The following is a 17880-nucleotide window of genomic DNA, read 5'->3' on the forward strand; positions in this document are numbered from 1 at the left end:
ACTCGAGCAGAACGTTTTCGTTTTCAAAGCTCATGCGGATATTCCCTAGCTTTAGACCTGGTAGATAGATTACATCAACAGGTGCTCATATTATAGTTGCAAATCGTGTACAAGAAATAACCAGCCCAAACACCGAGCCGATAGAGAGCACATTAGATACATTTCGGCATTAAAATCAACAAATACACGCCGGACCAAAAATCACAAAACACGTCAATGGGGTTTCACAGGACAGCCCCGATGCAAGAGAAAAACAAATCAACGCCATTGCCAGCGGAAGTTAAATGGGTGAGATAGCACAGGGTATATCGCGATATATAAACGAATGAACAAAGTGGGAACGCCATCCGCGATAGAGATGCGGAAAAAAAAGGAATGTGCAACTCAGCGCTTTCCAATCAGGAAAGAATGATGGTTTGCTCAAACCATCATAAGCTTAGTGGTGCGTCGTTCAGGGAAACGTCCTCCGCCCCCAGCTCCAGGTGGGAATCTAGCGCCGGGGTGGAGTCCGGGTCCGGGTGGAGGTCCAGGTCCGAGTCTTGCGCCAGGTGGAGGGTACGAGCCTGGTGGGAAGTGGCCGGACTGGGCTAGGGGAGATGAGCCTGGTGGGCGGCGACGACCTGGACCAGGAGGACCAGCAGGACCAGGTGGTGGGTAGTGGTGCTGGGAGGCAGCGGCTGCTCTGCGAGCGTCTCTTTCGCAGAAGACTTCACCATTCCACTCGAAGTAGTCGCCTTTGAGAAGGACGTGGCATGTACGACACTGCAGACACTGGGTGTGGAATCGACGGCGGTCTGGTCGTGCAGGGTTCCGCTCGACGGTCTCCAGGTAGTGGCCCTCGATGCCGGTGTGACAACCGGCGCAAAGGGAGCCGTTGCGCTCGTGGTAATGTTGCGCGCAGAAGGGTCGGTTGTTGAGGACGTAGAAATCGACTGTTTGGAAGGGAGAGTGGCATTCGAAGCAGACGAAACAGCCCCGGTGGTATCGACCTGTGAGGCGGCCATCTGAGGATGATATCGATTTGCCTGTGATTGTCTCATTGCAACCCTTGCACTTCCCCTTCGAACGCCCAGTCGCGGACCGGGTCGGTGTCGTCGGTGTTTTAGGTTGTGGGGGTATGGGTGCTGTGAATGAGCGTTGAGGTGGTGGTGGTTTTCGGGGTATCGATTGTTGTGGTTGTGTTTGGATGGGAGTTGGAGGTTCCTTCCTCTCCGCAATTAACGACACTCCACCTTTGTTGATTGAAGGGTCGGTAGGTGAATCTGGGCTGAAGAAAGCAGCCGGGATGGGTGGGACTTCTTCCATGGTGCTTCGTATACGGCCGGGTATTTCTACAATCGTCTGTCGTGTCCGGGCGGGCATGTCTTCCACCAAGGGGGATAGATTCAAAGGGTCGGTGGGTTTGTGTCGACTCAAGCTACCATCGGATGGAAGACTGGACATAGAACTACCACTGCGGGCATCGGAAGGCGATGAATCAGAGCCAGAGCTTTCAGAGTGATTCATTTGGTCATCCAGACCAAGTGCCCGGGCAAAGCTAGTGACAGAGAATGCACTTGTGGTACTCGCGTTAGAACCTTTCCGCGGCGCATCGCTACCTGGCTCTGCTTCCGCTGTCGCGGGGTGAAGGTGGGTTTGTCCAGGACGGAAAGCGACATATTCGGTCTGATTCTGGAATGAAGGAGATTCCTCCGGGAGATCATGTAGTCCGGTAGTCTGGTTCTGACCTGTAGGTATACCGAAGTCGAACCCACTGGCTTCTTCCTTGCTAATCCGGGATGAAACCACCGAGACGTTAGAATCACGGGGGAAAGACGTCTTGTGAGGGGTGCGTAGAGGTGCCAGTGGCACTGGTGGTGTGTCATCCATGAATGACCGGAAGCCACGCGAGAGGCTGTTGGCTGATGACCTTGTTGTGGAATCGCCGTAGCGACTGCTGGCGAAAGACGACCGGTAACTGCTGTGGCTCGCCGCTGAATTCTCCCTGTTATGGTTCGTCTCTGGGGACTTGGGTGGCATTGGACTAGGTGGAAGCTGCATATTCTCCGGCATCAAACCCAGCCCCAATCCCGATGACGGGGCTGTTCGTAGTTTAAGGAGATTCCGATCCGTCATTGGGCTTGGTGTCCTCACTTCAGTGGGTGACCTGTTTCCAGGCATGGGAAATGAGAAAACTGTATCCAAGTTGCTCTCAGATTGATCCTCGGTCGGATTGTGAGACGGGCGCAGTGTAGATGGTGCTGGACTGGCAGGCAGTGGTGATAGATGGACACTGTTAGCTGGTGTCGGCATATTTGGCTGCAAGAATGCTCGGTCTAGATGTAGGGTTAGTGACAGATCCCTTCAACTCCTCACATGGTGATTTGAGACATACTTGCAGCGGAGGGGTCTATGGCCGGGGGTGGCCCCCGGCCAACCTTTGCCTCTACAAATCGGTCTGAGTCAAACCCTGCGGATGGAGGCGGTGATGGGATAGGTGCGACTGCTAATAAAGTCAGCGCATAGATCTGTCGTATTGAATATACAAAGCCTACCAAAATCATTTCGAATACAAGTATGATCTCCCATGGAGGAGATCTCAACATTGCACCCACAATTGGAGCATTTTATGGTGGGCAACATGCCCATGTTCATTGACGCCATCAAGGATCGTGAACATCGAATTTAAGCCATATCCCGAGATATGGGGAAGATTCTAAGAAAGTGAAGTCTAGGAGAATTCCAGTATGGGGGGGGATGTCTTTGTGTTCTGAGAAAATACGCTAGTGTGGGTAGCGTCTCCAGTGCGGAAAGGGGGTGCGTAACTTATTCAGGGGGGTTCCATTTAGTATATTGCTATTATATTATCTGATATGATTGTTTTGCATAATTAGATATAGCTGTTTCATCTTTCTACAACTTATTTACTATATATTTAATTAAAACCCCCTACTCTCCCTATATCAATATCTGTTATACCTGTTCTCAAACCAGTGGAGCAACACATTCAGGGATATGCACATCAAACGGGAAAAAAGACAATGCAACGCGACTGGCCCGTATTTGGAGTCTGATCCTCCACCGTCACCAATCATATTGTGTAGGTGATTTTTGAGTGCATTTTCGATGGAGAGATATCTCTCCATCTGAATTTTGACATTCGACTACTGTACTCAGTACGGAGTACTTCATGCAACATACAGATGTTGTACAGAATGAACCCATCCAAGATTCCCTTAAATATACGCGCTTTAATAAAATCCCAAACTTATCGGAGTATTCGAATACAAAACAATCAATTTGTTTTACCCTGGCGATCCGCGGGGCCATTTTTCTTCCCAATCCGTTCATATTACTGGCCACTACTTTTTCCACCGAACGCCATGGATGCATGGCCCTGACACTTGTCCGAAAACAGAAGTACATACTCATAGCATTGTTAATACGTTTCTACCGTTTAGGTAGTTGCAAAAATGAAGCCAAGCCCGGACATTTGAAAACTCGCATATGACGTGGGGACGGGATGCTACGAGTATGGGGCTGTTGGTTACGGGAGAGGGACGATCACCTGTCGCGTCTGTGCATTCTCAGACACGGCTCAGTTTCGTGAGACAACTTTCTCTCTTTCACTTCTATTTAAATGATACAAAGTCAACGTATGCCCCACGTCTCCCGAAGCTGTCGCTGGAGTACATGCGTAGGCCAGCCGTGAAGTGCATCCATTTGGATAAGAACTTGGATCAAAAGCTGCTGTTCATGTGGGTCTGTGAAGCGATCGCCGCCTGTGATATTAGTTAGCCTCATACTTAGAAGATATTGAGCAGTTTCTGCTTACATAGATGGATGGCCATGCAACCAACAACCATGGCGGGGGGCACAGAGGCATTGGATAATGAGGCGCCACAGACTGTCCAAACACCCCGGCGGATATGGTCCTAAACTACCTGTCAGTCTGTGTTTCGGTACTTAACGTAGGTTTCAAAGTTAAGACACTTACATCAGCCTCCTGGATCAGACGCCTGCGCAGAGGTCCAACGGTCGGCAGACTTGGGTCATGCACAGAAAGCAGAATCTGGGCAAGATCGATATATTGATTGCCAATTGCTATAGTCCCAAGTAATTAGCCTTAGTTCACTTCCAGAAATATCCTCGGTACGTACCATGCCAGGGACACCCATAACGAATATCGGGCAATTTAACTCCCACCTCCACCTCTTCACCCACAAAGTATGGGTCAAAAGAGTCCGGCCGAGTCTCCCTCCATTGCTGATTATGTACCTTAAGCTCTGCATGCACCCCCACCGAACGAGGTCCCTCCCCGAAACAAAATATCAAAACGTCTGCACAATGAGTGATTGCTTCATTCGCCCATGCGCAATCACCTGCATCAGGGCCCAGCGGGCTAACATGGGAACTCAAGTTCAAGGACCTCAGGCCAATATCTGGGGCTTGGTGAAGGCTAAGGGCATTGTAAATTTCCTGGCGGAGGCCACTCCAGTAGACAGCCTGCCGTAGACTCGGGGTTGTAGTCATCATTGATGGGCCCCGTATGAAAGCCTTTGTCCCAAAGGAGTGGCCTCGAATATCCGACCCGGCGAGTGGGACTATGCTCAGTTAGTTGGATTATTGGCACAAGCGGGAATGCATCTACTACTCACCATCAAACTCTTCCAGCAAGCGTAAAATGACAGTAGCAGCCAGCAAATCATCATCCATCGTAACACTGTGATCGTCTAGCGCGGGGATCAACTTCTCCAGGCATGCTTGGTAGTAATGGTCTGACACGAAAGGGTCAAAATCTGTTGTGCGATTCAAATGACGAGCTGACATGGCCAATAATGCATTGAATAATGTGTCGCAACGGCGTGCTCGGTAAGGGATGTGGATAGCAAAATGCTGCTGGCTATCCGTGCAATCAAACTTGATATCGCTCAGTCAGACTACCGGATTTTATTTTAAACAGAAATGATCACTTACAAAGGGTGCAATTTTATCCACAAAATGTTGCAATAAATACGCCTCGCGGGGATCTCTCAGCGGCCATGGCCGTTGGTATGATCGTTCAGGTGTGCTCACCACCGGAGGAGTTGAAACAACACTACTCCTCGTATGTACTTGGTGGTTTGAGAACCCATATTGCGGCAAAGGGGCGGTATATGAAGATCCGGGAGACGGCCCCGGTATAGGAGTGGAGTCGGCAGGACTATGCAAACTCCCGGCAGGTGACTCAATATTACTTGCGCTCTGTGTCTGTGTCGAGGCATCTGGCTGGCCGCTTCCACTTTCGAGTATAAAGTCAACTAAATAATGGTTTGGTGTTAGACTAGATATCAATGAAACCGAGTGGAAAATCCAACCTCTAGGTGGTGGCCGAAGCCAAACTTGATTGCTAGGAAACTTAGTGCGCGTCGTCCGACCCTTGGCCTGTCGGAACTTAGTTTCTTTTTTACCTCGAGCGCATTCGCGACCTGTGCGAACGCATCGGCCGCATTGTGGCAAGACTCCGTCACCTATCGACAGTTAGAGAAGAACTGGTCTGGGCGGCGTTAAGCGGCATTACATTTATGGTGAAGTACACGACATGGATCACTTAATATAGTCAGTCCTCAAATCCTAGAAGATAAGGATCTAGATCGTTACTTACCAGCATTGGCTTTTCGGACCGGGCATGACGGAGTTGATTTCTTCACCTCCGTCGGGGAAGTTCCCCATTCTCCACTGCGGGGGATTTAATCCGGTGCCACAATATATTTATGCCAATGATAGAGATGATTAATCTTACCTTAGCGTAAAATATTTACTAACTACCTAAGTTCAAGGGAAGATGACAATCTAAAATAAAAAAAAGCAATTGTCCACTGGTCGAAGGTAATATCCATACGCATATATATATCTTCAATGAATCATTCACGAACAGCCCCCATAAGTTGATCCCACGTCCGAAATTTGATGGAAATCCCACGCAACAAGTCTTGATGTTAAATTATATATCATGATGTGACCGTCAAATTGTCTTGTTATAGTAACAGTGTTCAACAGCCACACAATATGATATACCCCTTGCTTATACCTCCCGCAGCATTCATCGATCATCTCGATCTGCAACTCAAAATATTACTGCTAACCTTGCTGAACTGGTAAAACATGTGTTTCTAGATGCTGATCTCGAGATTGGAATGCAATAAAGTAACATCAATGCAAGGATTGAATCCACCCCACACAATTGCAAGATATCTGATTAATTCCAAACCACGTCGGCAGTCTTCCAAATTGACACCAAACCACCCAAACATAGCCTTATTTCAAACCTTGCACGCCATGACACGATTTCTTGGCTTTCGAGGCAGCCGCCTCAACTACGCGGCACTCCTTGGCGTGGTTATGCCTGCAATGATGTCCCTAGGCTATAATCAAGCATTACTAGGAGGAGTTCTCACCCTACCCTGGTTCAAAGCGCAATTTCCTCAAATCGACGTGACCAATGCCCACCCTTCAGAAAAACACCACAAATCCACATTACAGGGTGCTGTGGTGGCCCTGTATGCCGCAGGCGGGTTCTTAGGAGCCATCGCCTGCATTGGGTTGGGTGATATCCTTGGACGTCGACGAACTATCATACTCGCCTCAGTGACGCAAATGATCGGGGCTTTCCTCATGGCTAGTTCGTTCCCTTTTTCTCAGTTAGTGGTATCGCGAGTTATCCTAGGTCTAGGAACCGGCGGTCAGCTAGCCACTGTACCTGTCTGGCAATCGGAGATATCGCCAGCTGCCAAGCGTGGTGCGCATGTCGGGACCACAGGCGTCTTCGTCGCTATGGGGCTTACGCTGGCGTTACTTGTCGATCTTGGGATGTCATATGTTCCCAATAGTGCAAGCTGGCGTGTCCCAGTTGGTCTGCCTATCATATTTTGCTTAGCTGTGATTATATTTACTTCTCATATGCCTGAGTCTCCCCGTTGGCTGGTCCAACAGGGCAAAGTCTCTGCTGCTCGTGAGGTATTAGCAGCATTGATAGACACGGAAATGGAAAGTGAAATGATCGGGAAGGAGATAGCGGATGTGACGGCCTCGTTAGCTATTGCTGGTAATGGATCCCTGCGCCAAATCTTTCGCATGGGTCATCAGAGAATCTTTCATCGTGTATCGCTTGCGGCAGGTGGGTTGATATTGCTACAACTGACGGGTGTCAACTGTATCACGTACTACAGTATGTACTCTAATCCCTCAATCCCTTCCAATGTCCTTCGCTCATGGATCCACTAGGTACGACGATTTTCCAAACCTATCTTCACCTGGACGCGACAACATCAAGGATTTTGGCCGTGGTTTATCAATTGTCAGGTGCCTTTGGTGGCATTGTCTGTGTGTTCACTATAGAAGGATTTGGTCGTCGCTTCTTGTTGTTGTCAAGTGCGACAATCAACGCAATCACCATGATCCTCGTGGCTGCGCTTAGTTCCCAGTCGACAAACCACATCGCCATGTACGCAGCTGTGGTCTTTATGTTCATCTTTCACTTTAGCATGGTTCTCGGGTTTGGCGGCATACCTTTCCTCTATGCATCTGAGGTGTCACCTCTCAGTCTGCGTACCACTATCAATGGTATCGGGTCTGGCATAAACTGGGCTCTGAGTGTTTTGATCGCTGAGGTCACACCAATCGCTTTCAACGCTATTGGATGGAAATACTTTCTCATATTTGCCGTTCTGAACTTTGCGATGATACCGATAATCTATCTGTTTTGCCAGGAGACTGCAGGTCTGTCGCTGGAAGATATAGATGAGGTGTTTATTATGTCCACAGGTTGGTTAGATCCTGTTCGTGTGGCCAAGCAGTTGCCTAACAGGTTAACTGGGCGACAACCCCAGGAAGATGGCCCTTTGGAGAAAGAAGGCAATGGAGTGCCGAAAGATTGAGGGTTGAGAGTATAAGCATTTTTTTTGTGACAAAAAGAAATAGGGACAAGAAATAGGGACATGATTCTCAGGAGTGTTCAGTCAATGAGAAATAGCCATACTATGGAGGTATCTATGGATTGCAGACATGATTTGTTTCCATAGAAGAACGCACTATGTTTTCGGAAGTGCGCAACATTGAAATGCAGCGTCAAGAACAACAGATGCATAAAGCAGCGTAACACAGTTGAGCAATATAAGAGAAACAAATCACAGATGAATACATGAGAGGAAATACGACCACACTGTTACCAGGTTCAAACCCTAGAAGTTGAAGTGAGGAACACCTTTCAAAAAGTCCGCCGGCATCCCCATCTTCCGGGGAAAGACGCGAGCGTTCTCGCTGCTCAAACACTTCATGAGAGTTTGCAGTCTTGTAATACTCGATAGTCTTTTTCAAGTCCATTTTGGTAAAAGTCTCTTCGTAATCGTCGATCTCTGCCGGGGACGATCTGACGACAGCAACATCGCCCGTCACAGTTCGTCCCAAACATTGACTGGCAAGTTTGTTTTTGGGGAGGTTGTGACCGGACGATTGATACATATAGTAGTACCATGTATCGATGTCCTTCTGAGGATAGAATTTTCCAGCCTCCTCAGCTTGCGGCCAGCCAAGCCTTTCCCTGAGCTCTTTCATTTCGAGGCCCCAATTTCCATAGGCTTTGAGGTGGAATGGCTCAATGTAAGCTGCATCAGGCTGATTATCACCGGCAACAGGGGTAGCTCGGATCAAGAAGCAGTTGTATGGGATTGTAGGCGCATAGCTGAGTATGGGACTTTGAAGTCGGCTTTCTGACACTCCCTGCTGTAGTACTAAGCTTTGGCATTGGGTGGCTCACATGCTGAGCAGGTCCAAAGGCCAGTTTTGGCACAGCCTGATGCGTTACAAGCTTTCACGGTCATTTTGAAGGAGAGGGCTGATACAGGCGTTAGGGGATTGGAGATTTGAAACTTGAGAAGATCTTGCCGTTGTGGGGCATTGATAACATTTCAGGATCCATTATCTTATTCTATAGTAAAGTAAAGTAGGAATTGTTTGATATTATTACATATTATTGCTGTCGGTTAAAGCTTTTGGTTAAACCCCTGGAAAGTTGTGAATTTCAAAGCGAATTTGAGGGATGCTATGCTGTCGGAGCTATCCGGGCCGTCTCTCCCAAGGTTCGCAAATTAACATGTGTTTCTGGAGGGAATATGCCGTAATAAGCGAAGGATACTAGTAACGACTAAGAAACGATAAAGAGAAAAAAAAGGCAGCAAAATTTAGGGCCAAGACCAGGCCAAGTCAGGGGCTGACCGCCATTCTGCCCCGCGGAGGTTACCCCTCCAGCACGGTTCAAGCAAAGGCTCGTGGTCTGATTGATACTCCATCGGTTATTATTTCAGTAAATATAGGAATTACTATCATTCAATTGACAATTAGAAGCTCCCCTGGAAGAAAAGGTCACCGAAATTCGAATTGGGAAAGGAATGTACCGGGCCAGGCACCAAAGAAAACCTTGGAACCCCCGGAAGCGGAGCACGTCAAGCGGTAATTCGGTAGATGTGTTATGATAGTATGGGCTAATACAAAGGCCATATATGCAGGAACAAAAAGAATGCGGTATCGGCTAGAAAGAATAGACGGTGTGATCATTTCAACCAATTATAATATGAATAACAAGTAGTCTGAAGCTAAAAGAAAGAAAAAAAAAAGAACAAAAAGGGGAAGCCGGGGGACCGGGGGAACGGGGGACTACAACGCCGGAGACAGGCGGAGACCATATAAGTTGTGGCCCTTCCTCCCTCTCTCTCTCTTCTTCTTTCTCTCATCCTCAATCATATCATTCTTGCCCGTTTATTTTAGGTTCGTATAAACCTTGTCAGCAGGTCAGATCACTTCTCGTCGAGACAGTGGTCACATACAACCGCCAAAATTTTCGCGACAAGTCTTAACTCGTGAGTTTCTCCTTCTCTATATGAATAATGATCGTTCAATTGCTAACTCCCTACTAGCCGGCACCACCCGTTCAACGGCCGACGCTCATCCAACCGTGGAGGAGCATCGGATTGCGCACCCTTTATCCGTTAAAGCTAAGCTATCACACAAACTACTCTCAATTCGCCAATTCATCCCGCAATGGCTCCTCACGCTAGCTCGGATGTTGCCAATGGCACCCTGAACGGGTCGGTTCGCCAAGAACTGTTTACTGTCCAGTCTCCCAATGTCGTCTATACTGAGGACGAGATTAAGTCGAAGTACGCCTATCAGACTACTGAGATCACCCGCACCGCGGACAACAAGTTGATTGCCACTCCCAAGGCTACCAACTACAACTTCAAGGTCAACCGTAAGGTTGGCAAGGTCGGTATGATGCTGGTCGGTTGGGGTGGAAACAACGGTTCCACCGTGACTGCTGGTATTTTGGCCAACCGTCGTAACCTCTCTTGGGAGACTCGTGATGGCAAGCAGGCCTCCAACTACTACGGTTCTATCGTCATGAGCTCCACTGTCAAGTTGGGCTCGGATGCTAAGACCGGTGAGGAGATCAACATTCCCTTCCACGACCTGCTCCCCATGGTCCACCCTAACGATCTGGCCATTGGCGGTTGGGATATCAGCAGCTTGAACCTCGCCGAGTCTATGGACCGTGCTCAGGTGCTGGAGCCCACCCTCAAGAACCAGGTCCGCAAGGAGATGGCTGAGATGAAGCCGCTGCCTAGTATCTACTACCCCGACTTCATCGCTGCCAACCAGGAGGACCGTGCCGACAATGTCATCAAGGGTGACAAGGCTTGCTGGGCTCACGTTGAGCAGATCCAGAAGGATATCCGCGACTTCAAGGCCCAGAACGGCTTGGATAAGGTGGTTATCATGTGGACTGCCAACACTGAGCGCTACGCCGATATCATCCCTGGTGTTAACGACACTGCCGACAACCTGATCAACTCGATCAAGTCTGGTCACCTGGAGGTTGCTCCTTCCACCGTGTTCGCTGTCGCTGCCATCCTTGAGGACACTCCGTTCATCAACGGCTCGCCCCAGAACACCTTTGTCCCTGGTGCCCTTCAGTTGGCTGAGCAGCGTCGTGCTTTCATCGGCGGTGATGACTTCAAGTCTGGCCAGACCAAGATGAAGTCGGCCCTTGTTGACTTCCTCATCAACGCTGGTATCAAGCTCACCTCCATTGCCAGCTACAACCACCTGGGCAACAACGACGGCAAGAACCTGAGCTCTCAGAAGCAGTTCCGCTCCAAGGAGATCTCCAAGTCCAACGTTGTGGATGACATGGTCGCTGCCAACCACATCCTCTACGAGAAGGATGAGCACCCCGACCACACCGTTGTCATCAAGTACATGCCTGCTGTCGGTGACAACAAGCGTGCTCTGGATGAGTACTACGCTGAGATCTTCATGGGTGGTCACCAGACTATCAGCTTGTTCAACATCTGTGAGGACTCGCTTCTGGCCTCGCCCCTCATCATTGACCTGGTTGTGCTCGCCGAGATGATGACCCGTATTAGCTGGCAATCTGACAGCGAGGGTGACGACTACAAGGGCTTCCACAGCGTCCTGAGCATTCTCAGCTACATGCTCAAGGCTCCCCTGACCCCTCCCGGTACCCCCGTCGTCAACGCCCTGGGTAAGCAGCGCTCTGCTCTTATCAACATCTTCCGTGCTTGCGTTGGTCTCCAGCCTGAGTCGGAGATGACCCTGGAGCACAAGCTGTTCTAGATTGTGCATGCTTCCCTTCAATCATCTTTACGCGCCAACTATAGTCACTCGTTTATCAATTCAAGCTTAAATATGCTACAACCATACTTCCTATTCATAAATCCGTAAATTCCATGTAAGTATATTCCCATTCCAACTTCTAAATACATTGATACCTCTATTCATTAGTCCGACCAAGCTCGGAGTAAGCATTCAAAGCCAACTGCCCACCAAGATGCGCATACAGAACATTCCCACCCTTAATCTCCCCCTGACGAATCATATCCATCATCCCCGCAAAGCTCTTCCCTTCATAAACCGGATCCGTAATAAAAGCCTCCATCTTCGCCGCATACTCAATCGCATCCCAAGTCCTCCGATCCGGAATACCATAAACACCCCCATGATACCTCTCATCAAGCTCCACATCCTTCTCCGTAATATCATCCTCAGAAAGTCCAATCCTAGCAGCCGTATTCTTCGCAATGCGCAAAATCTGTGCCTTGGTCGCCTCAACAGTCGCAGAAGCATCAATCCCAATAACCCTCCTCTTCCCATCCCCAGGATACAACTTCTCCAACAACTTAAACCCAGCAATCATCCCCGCAAACGTCGATCCCGTAACAGCACAAACAACAACAGTATCAAAGAAAACACCCATCTCCTTCTCCTGCTCCCGAACCTCAAACGCCCACCGCGCAAACCCCATCCCGCCAAGCGGATGATCCGACGCTCCAGCAGGGATATAGTACGGCTTTTCGCCGGCGACCTTCGTCTCCTCAACAACAGCTTGAACGGTATTCTTATGCTCGATCCCGAAGCCGGACGGGTCGAGACGGACGTCCGCGCCCATCAGACGGGAGAGCTGGATGTTGCCGGTACTTTCATAGCCGGGGTCTGTCCATTCGACCCAATGTTCTTGAACAAGACGCGCTTTTAGACCGGAGCGTGCGGCGACGGCGGCGACTTGGCGCGTGTGGTTGCTTTGCACGCCGCCGATGGAGACGAGGGTTGTGCAGCCTTGCGCTTGGGCGTCGGCGAGGAGGTACTCGAGTTTGCGGGTTTTGTTGCCGCCGTAGGCGTAGGCGGAGTTTAGGTCGTCGCGCTTTGCGTAGATGGTTACCGGGTGAGGGCTGTTTTTGGAGAGATCGGCGGTTATGCGGGGGAGGGGGTGGATTGGGGATGGGCCTAGGAGGAGTGGGGTTCGGGGGATTGTGGAGAAGGGAGCTGGGAGGGTGATTGGGTTTGGGTCTGGGATCTTTGACATGTTGGAGAGAGGTGAGTGCGGAGGGATGCTGGTGGGTTGTGGAGTTGTTCTGGAGTTGGACAAGTAGAAGGCAAGTAATGCAGTAGTGGTAGATAGACTGATTTGATTGTAGAGAAGGTTTAGAATGAGTTGGTCTTGTACAGATGAATGATATCGTGGACTATATACCCCTCCTCGATATCGCCGCGGGAATCGCCGCGGCGGCGGAGTTGGGATTGGGTTTGATAGCCCCTCATAGACCCCTCAGGACGTGGATATGCAGTGCTGTATGTGGGCAATATGCCACCTATCACAGGCTGACAGCGACGTTATTCCGAAGTAGAACCGAGATTGGCGTCTTTGGCAGTATATTATTAGTGGAGGGTTAGTGGGGAGTTCGGAGTCAGAAGTATAACCTGCGCGGTATCTGTGACTCTTCCGCGGCTAAGGATCTGATTGAAGTGACTACCTTGTCTGATAGTCCTTGATATCTATCCGGAAAGAGAGAGGAGAGGAGAGAAGAGAGTTTCAGAACTCAACAGCTATAGGCCTCAAGGAAACCCTAGATCTTTCAATGCTATGACCTATCAATTGATATACGAAGGTACTGCTATGCTACCATTCTACCATTGACATCAATCGACTGCTCTAGGGATATCATAGCCTTTCCCAACCTATTGGGCTGACATCAACATGTACACATTTCCAAGGTTGCCTCGAGGTGTTGCGGGGCTGAGGACCTTGATGGCAGCCACTGCCCTACAAAAGGTTCATCCTTCTCGATAAATAGTACTGCTATATAGAAGAATTTGAATCCAAGAAATAATTAAAGTCATATTTCACATCAGTTATTTTTTATCGACTAATAGAATATTGCATCTATTGCATGTCGACAACACAACGAACACAGTCACCCTCCTTCATCTGATCGAAGGCAGTGTTGATACCGTCTAGCGACTGGCGGTGAGTGATGAACTCGTCCACCTTGAGCTCGCCGTTGAGGTAATCGTCGACCAGGCCGGGCAATTGTGTGCGACCCTTGATGCCACCGAAGGCACATCCCTTCCAGACACGACCGGTGACGAGTTGGAATGCTGCGGCATGTGTTAGCGAATATACAATGGAAGTGAAGAACGAGGATAACTTACGCCGAGTGGCGATCTCCTGACCAGCAGCAGCAACACCGATGACAATGCTCTCACCCCAGCCCTTGTGGCAGGCCTCGAGGGCAGCGCGCATGACACCGACATTACCAGTGCAATCGAAGGTGTAATCACAACCACCATCGGTCATCTCAATGAGGTGCTCCTGGATAGTCTTGCCTTGGAGCTTGGTGGGGTTAACGAAGTGGGTAGCGCCGAACTTGCGAGCCCAGGCCTCTTTGCCATCGTTGACATCGACAGCAATGATCTTACCGGCCTTGTTCTTAACCGCACCCTGCACAACAGACAAACCAACACAGCCGACGCCGAAGACAGCGACGTTGGAACCCTCCTCGACCTTGGCGGTCACGACAGCAGCACCGTAACCAGTGGTGATTCCGCAGCCGAGCAGACAGGACCGATCAGTGGGGATCTTAGGAGTGACAGCGACGACCGAGATATCGGCAACGACGGTGTACTGGGAGAAAGTGGAGGTTCCCATGAAGTGCAGAATGTCCTTGCCGCGGGCCTTGAAGCGGGAGGTGCCATCGGGCATCACACCCTTACCCTGGGTAGCACGGATCTTACCGCAGAGGTTAGTCTTGCCAGACTTGCAGAACTTGCACTCGCGGCATTCGGGGGTGCTACAATTGTCAGTGGGATATCGCGCCGAGATCGGAGCCGGAAACATACTAAAGAGCGACGACGTAGTCGCCGACCTTGACGGAGGTCACGCCCTCGCCGATGGACTCGACAACACCGGCACCCTCGTGACCGAGGACAACGGGGAAAGCACCCTCTGGATCCTTGCCGGAGAGAGTGTAGGCATCTGAGGGATGTCAATAATTGTCGTTGATCTCGGGTTTTTCGGCAGTTTGTTTCTTTTTCTCAGGGCGGGGCTGGCGGGGCTTACCGGTATGGCAGACACCAGTGTGGTGAATTTTAATGCGCACCTCACCAGCCTTGGGGGGAGCAACCTCAATGTCCTCAATGGACAAAGGCGCACCAGCCTCCCAGGCGATGGCAGCCTGTCAATTCGTTTAGTGTTCATTCACTGGTCGACGTCATATATGCGGGGCGGTCGGATCGAGCTCACCTTGCAAGTGATTGTCTGTTTTCAAGTTAGCAAGGTTATTTAAAAGAAGAGAAGAATAATTTACCTGTCCTACTGTGCTGGCCATTGTGAATGTTTCCAAAACTAGCACTGTTAGTAGGAAAATTCCAGGGGGGTAAAAAAGAAGACTCACATCAATGTAGAAGAGAAGAAGGGAAATGACGGGCTTTTGAAGGAGGGGTGGATCCGGTGAGGGGAAAGATAAAAAGCATCAAAAAGAAGTTGGAGATCCGACACCTTCAACTCCCCTCACATTCTCTCCCCACTTGGGGAAAGATAAAGATATTTCCCGTATAGGATGTTTACTCCGCGGGAAATAAGGTTAATCTACCTGATTTGTCTATTATAAGCACTATGTGCCACTATATATAGGCACTATAGAGAGGAGTAGTTGACAAGCTACTTGTACTCGTTATTCTCTCTCCTATTGGATCATGATATGATATCTAAAGACATGTCGCCGACCTCGGAAGGAATAGCTATATCGACCGGGAAACCCCTAGGACCCAAAGTCCGGGGAATACATAGTATTTAGTCGGGGAAAACTGATAAAGTAACTACTTTGAATGCTCACCTGGGCAACCTCAACTCTGCCACTGTACGCCGGAGATAAGGGGGGAAAAATCAAAAACAATAAACGCCCGGCCTTGGCCTTCACGACCGTTAAGCAGTTCGACAGCAGGAGATAGATGTCGACTTCGACATGAAGAAAGAAGTCGAGCTAAGTCCCATTCCGCGAACCCGCTCAACATATATGTTCACATCTTTCCTTGGTTTGGTCAAGTCTTTTGTATTTTGAGCCCCGGGAGAGGAGAGATATCTCCCGTGCTAATCTCTATGGTACACGGAAAGGAGCCGATCCTGCCTGCTTCCTCGCCAATAGGTCATCGACCACGTTGTCATCCATCTAAACCTCCATATAAAGCTATAAAGCCACAGTCTGGCCGGCGACAACCGGGTCGATTGAATTTCGCCAATCAATTCATCGAATGCATGGTGCCCAAAACGGAACATACTCATCGACAATATGTTTCTTATTATCAAAATAGACCCTTAGTTGCCTCCCATGTTGCCGCTCTGCATCATTGCGGCATTCTGCTCCTGGAAGCGCTCGTTCAATCGGGCGGAGCTCTTGAGGTTCTTGTCGACACAGCGCATGACGCAAGTCTCCTCACGGTTGATGAGGGACTTAGTGGTGAAGTCATTGACACAGTCATCGAAGCAGCGCTGGACCATCTTGGAGTACATCTGAAAGGAAGGTTGTTAGATCACGAGTATGGGAGAAGACAGGTAGTTGATGGTAAGGATCCAGCATCACGGACAAGGGAATGAGCGCGAAGTCGGATATTCAATGCGGAAGCCAGGAGACACATACAGTCATAAACTCCTTCATCTGCTTCCGCTCCATGCGGGCGGCGAATTCGCGCTGTTCCGATGCGTTAAGTCTGTGATTTGGGGATTAGCGGGTTTCTCAGAGAATGATCCGGAAGAATAATAAGGTAGAAAATATGTTGGGAAGTTAAGGAGGGTTCAAAGGAATTACATACCCGTCCATTGTGATAGATGATTGATATCAAGATGTTTTGATGGTAAGATGCTTTCTACAATTCTCCTGCCAGCTGCCAGCTCCGCTGGTTCTGAGCTTCTCGGGTGCCGGAGAAATATTAGCCCACGCGACTTCAATCTTGTGCCTTAGTTACCAGGCCATAACATTAATAATCAATAACTAACTAGTTAACTAGTTATCTCATCTTTTTTGTTTGCATTGGGTCCTCCACTTTAATAACTTTCTAGATCACATAATATCTTATAACTCCAAGAATTCAATCTTCAAAGCAATGGCCTTCACTGGGGGTAGTATTGGATGATGCTCTGTAGCTCTACCTACTCCAAGCCTTCCGCGATAGGATTTATCCGAACGGCAAAATTATCCAAAATTGGAAGACGTAGTCCACGTGATTCTCAACGTCACCAATATCCCTTCAACCTCACTTCATGACGCTATGGACAGCAGCTTCCACCACAATGACTTCCAATGTATGGTCAAATGGGTTTCTGCTCGTGGATAAAAAGTTACATCCTAGGGGTGAATACCCGTCTATTTTTATTTTGTCATTTGCACTTTTGACAACTCAGATGACGTATAAGATGTCAAAAACTATATGTAGATCATGCGCCCCAAAATGATCTAAAGATGGTAAGAACGCCAAAGACGCCACTTCAAGGCAAGTACGTTTTACGTCCGAGGGACGATCTAAGCCGTACCGGAGACATATTGTCCCGCAATAGACCAAGTGGCAATAGATATGCTCTAACCGAGATAATATACTTCAACTTCATTTACACTGTAAAAATGTTAACCTAGAAGACGGAGAACCAAAAAAGAAGAAAATCGGTACCTGGTGAAGATATGAAACCCGAGATATAAGCGACTAATTTCCCAAAAAGCCCCTAAAAGGGTCGAGACACGTTCCAGCCAGTTCAAGACCCGTTGGTTCCAGACTTTCTTTGAAGGCCTTCATAGTCTTAATATTTTATCTAGAACTTCTAGAAGTTCCAGAAATTCCATTCTAAAGCTATATTATCTATTGTATATAGATGTTTTGAATATATAGAGATCTTAATTTCAAGTAACATTGTGTACCTGTAAATTAATCTACATGACAGGCGACCCTGACCCGTCTTTTGACTACGGGAACCTTGGGTCTTCAATATTGTCTATTCATAGTTTCATTCTAGAATTTCCCTTA

The 17880-nt window shown here is 48.9% G+C and overlaps 7 protein-coding genes across 7 annotated transcripts; 2 read left to right on the top strand and 5 right to left on the bottom strand.

The window, feature by feature from the left end:
• Window positions 1-420: 420 nt before the first annotated feature.
• On the bottom strand, window positions 421-2643 carry PGRI_076160 (LIM domain-containing protein; the record flags this gene model as incomplete). Its single annotated transcript, XM_040795330.1, has 3 exons — window positions 421-2315; window positions 2375-2485; window positions 2535-2643. The coding sequence occupies 3 exons, from the start codon at window positions 2641-2643 to the stop codon at window positions 421-423; spliced, it is 2115 nt and encodes a 704-aa protein (XP_040653007.1).
• Window positions 2644-3630: 987 nt separating this feature from the next.
• Window positions 3631-4809, bottom strand: PGRI_076170 (uncharacterized protein; the record flags this gene model as incomplete). The annotated part of the gene is made up of 5 exons (XM_040795331.1): window positions 3631-3761; window positions 3815-3914; window positions 3977-4083; window positions 4140-4583; window positions 4638-4809. 5 exons carry the CDS (start codon window positions 4807-4809, stop codon window positions 3631-3633), a joined length of 954 nt encoding a protein of 317 aa, XP_040653008.1.
• A 1488-nt stretch (window positions 4810-6297) lies between these two features.
• PGRI_076180 (Major facilitator superfamily domain, general substrate transporter) lies at window positions 6298-7895 on the top strand (the record flags this gene model as incomplete). Its single annotated transcript, XM_040795332.1, has 2 exons — window positions 6298-7186; window positions 7243-7895. The coding sequence occupies 2 exons, from the start codon at window positions 6298-6300 to the stop codon at window positions 7893-7895; spliced, it is 1542 nt and encodes a 513-aa protein (XP_040653009.1).
• Window positions 7896-10053: 2158 nt separating this feature from the next.
• PGRI_076190 (inositol-3-phosphate synthase INO1) lies at window positions 10054-11649 on the top strand (the record flags this gene model as incomplete). Its single annotated transcript, XM_040795333.1, has 1 exon — window positions 10054-11649. The coding sequence occupies one exon, from the start codon at window positions 10054-10056 to the stop codon at window positions 11647-11649; it is 1596 nt and encodes a 531-aa protein (XP_040653010.1).
• A 157-nt stretch (window positions 11650-11806) lies between these two features.
• Window positions 11807-12895, bottom strand: PGRI_076200 (putative 1-aminocyclopropane-1-carboxylate deaminase; the record flags this gene model as incomplete). Its single annotated transcript, XM_040795334.1, has 1 exon — window positions 11807-12895. One exon carries the CDS (start codon window positions 12893-12895, stop codon window positions 11807-11809), a length of 1089 nt encoding a protein of 362 aa, XP_040653011.1.
• An 858-nt stretch (window positions 12896-13753) lies between these two features.
• On the bottom strand, window positions 13754-15197 carry PGRI_076210 (bifunctional alcohol dehydrogenase/S-(hydroxymethyl)glutathione dehydrogenase; the record flags this gene model as incomplete). The annotated part of the gene is made up of 6 exons (XM_040795335.1): window positions 13754-13968; window positions 14023-14660; window positions 14710-14845; window positions 14930-15044; window positions 15113-15127; window positions 15177-15197. The coding sequence occupies 6 exons, from the start codon at window positions 15195-15197 to the stop codon at window positions 13754-13756; spliced, it is 1140 nt and encodes a 379-aa protein (XP_040653012.1).
• Window positions 15198-16183: 986 nt separating this feature from the next.
• tim9 (protein transporter TIM9) lies at window positions 16184-16685 on the bottom strand (the record flags this gene model as incomplete). The annotated part of the gene is made up of 3 exons (XM_040795336.1): window positions 16184-16378; window positions 16506-16575; window positions 16678-16685. 3 exons carry the CDS (start codon window positions 16683-16685, stop codon window positions 16184-16186), a joined length of 273 nt encoding a protein of 90 aa, XP_040653013.1.
• Window positions 16686-17880: the final 1195 nt, after the last annotated feature.

The sequence above is a fragment of the Penicillium griseofulvum genome (genome assembly GCF_001561935.1).
Source record: "Penicillium griseofulvum strain PG3 chromosome Unknown contig_6, whole genome shotgun sequence".
NCBI lineage: Eukaryota > Fungi > Ascomycota > Eurotiomycetes > Eurotiales > Aspergillaceae > Penicillium > Penicillium griseofulvum.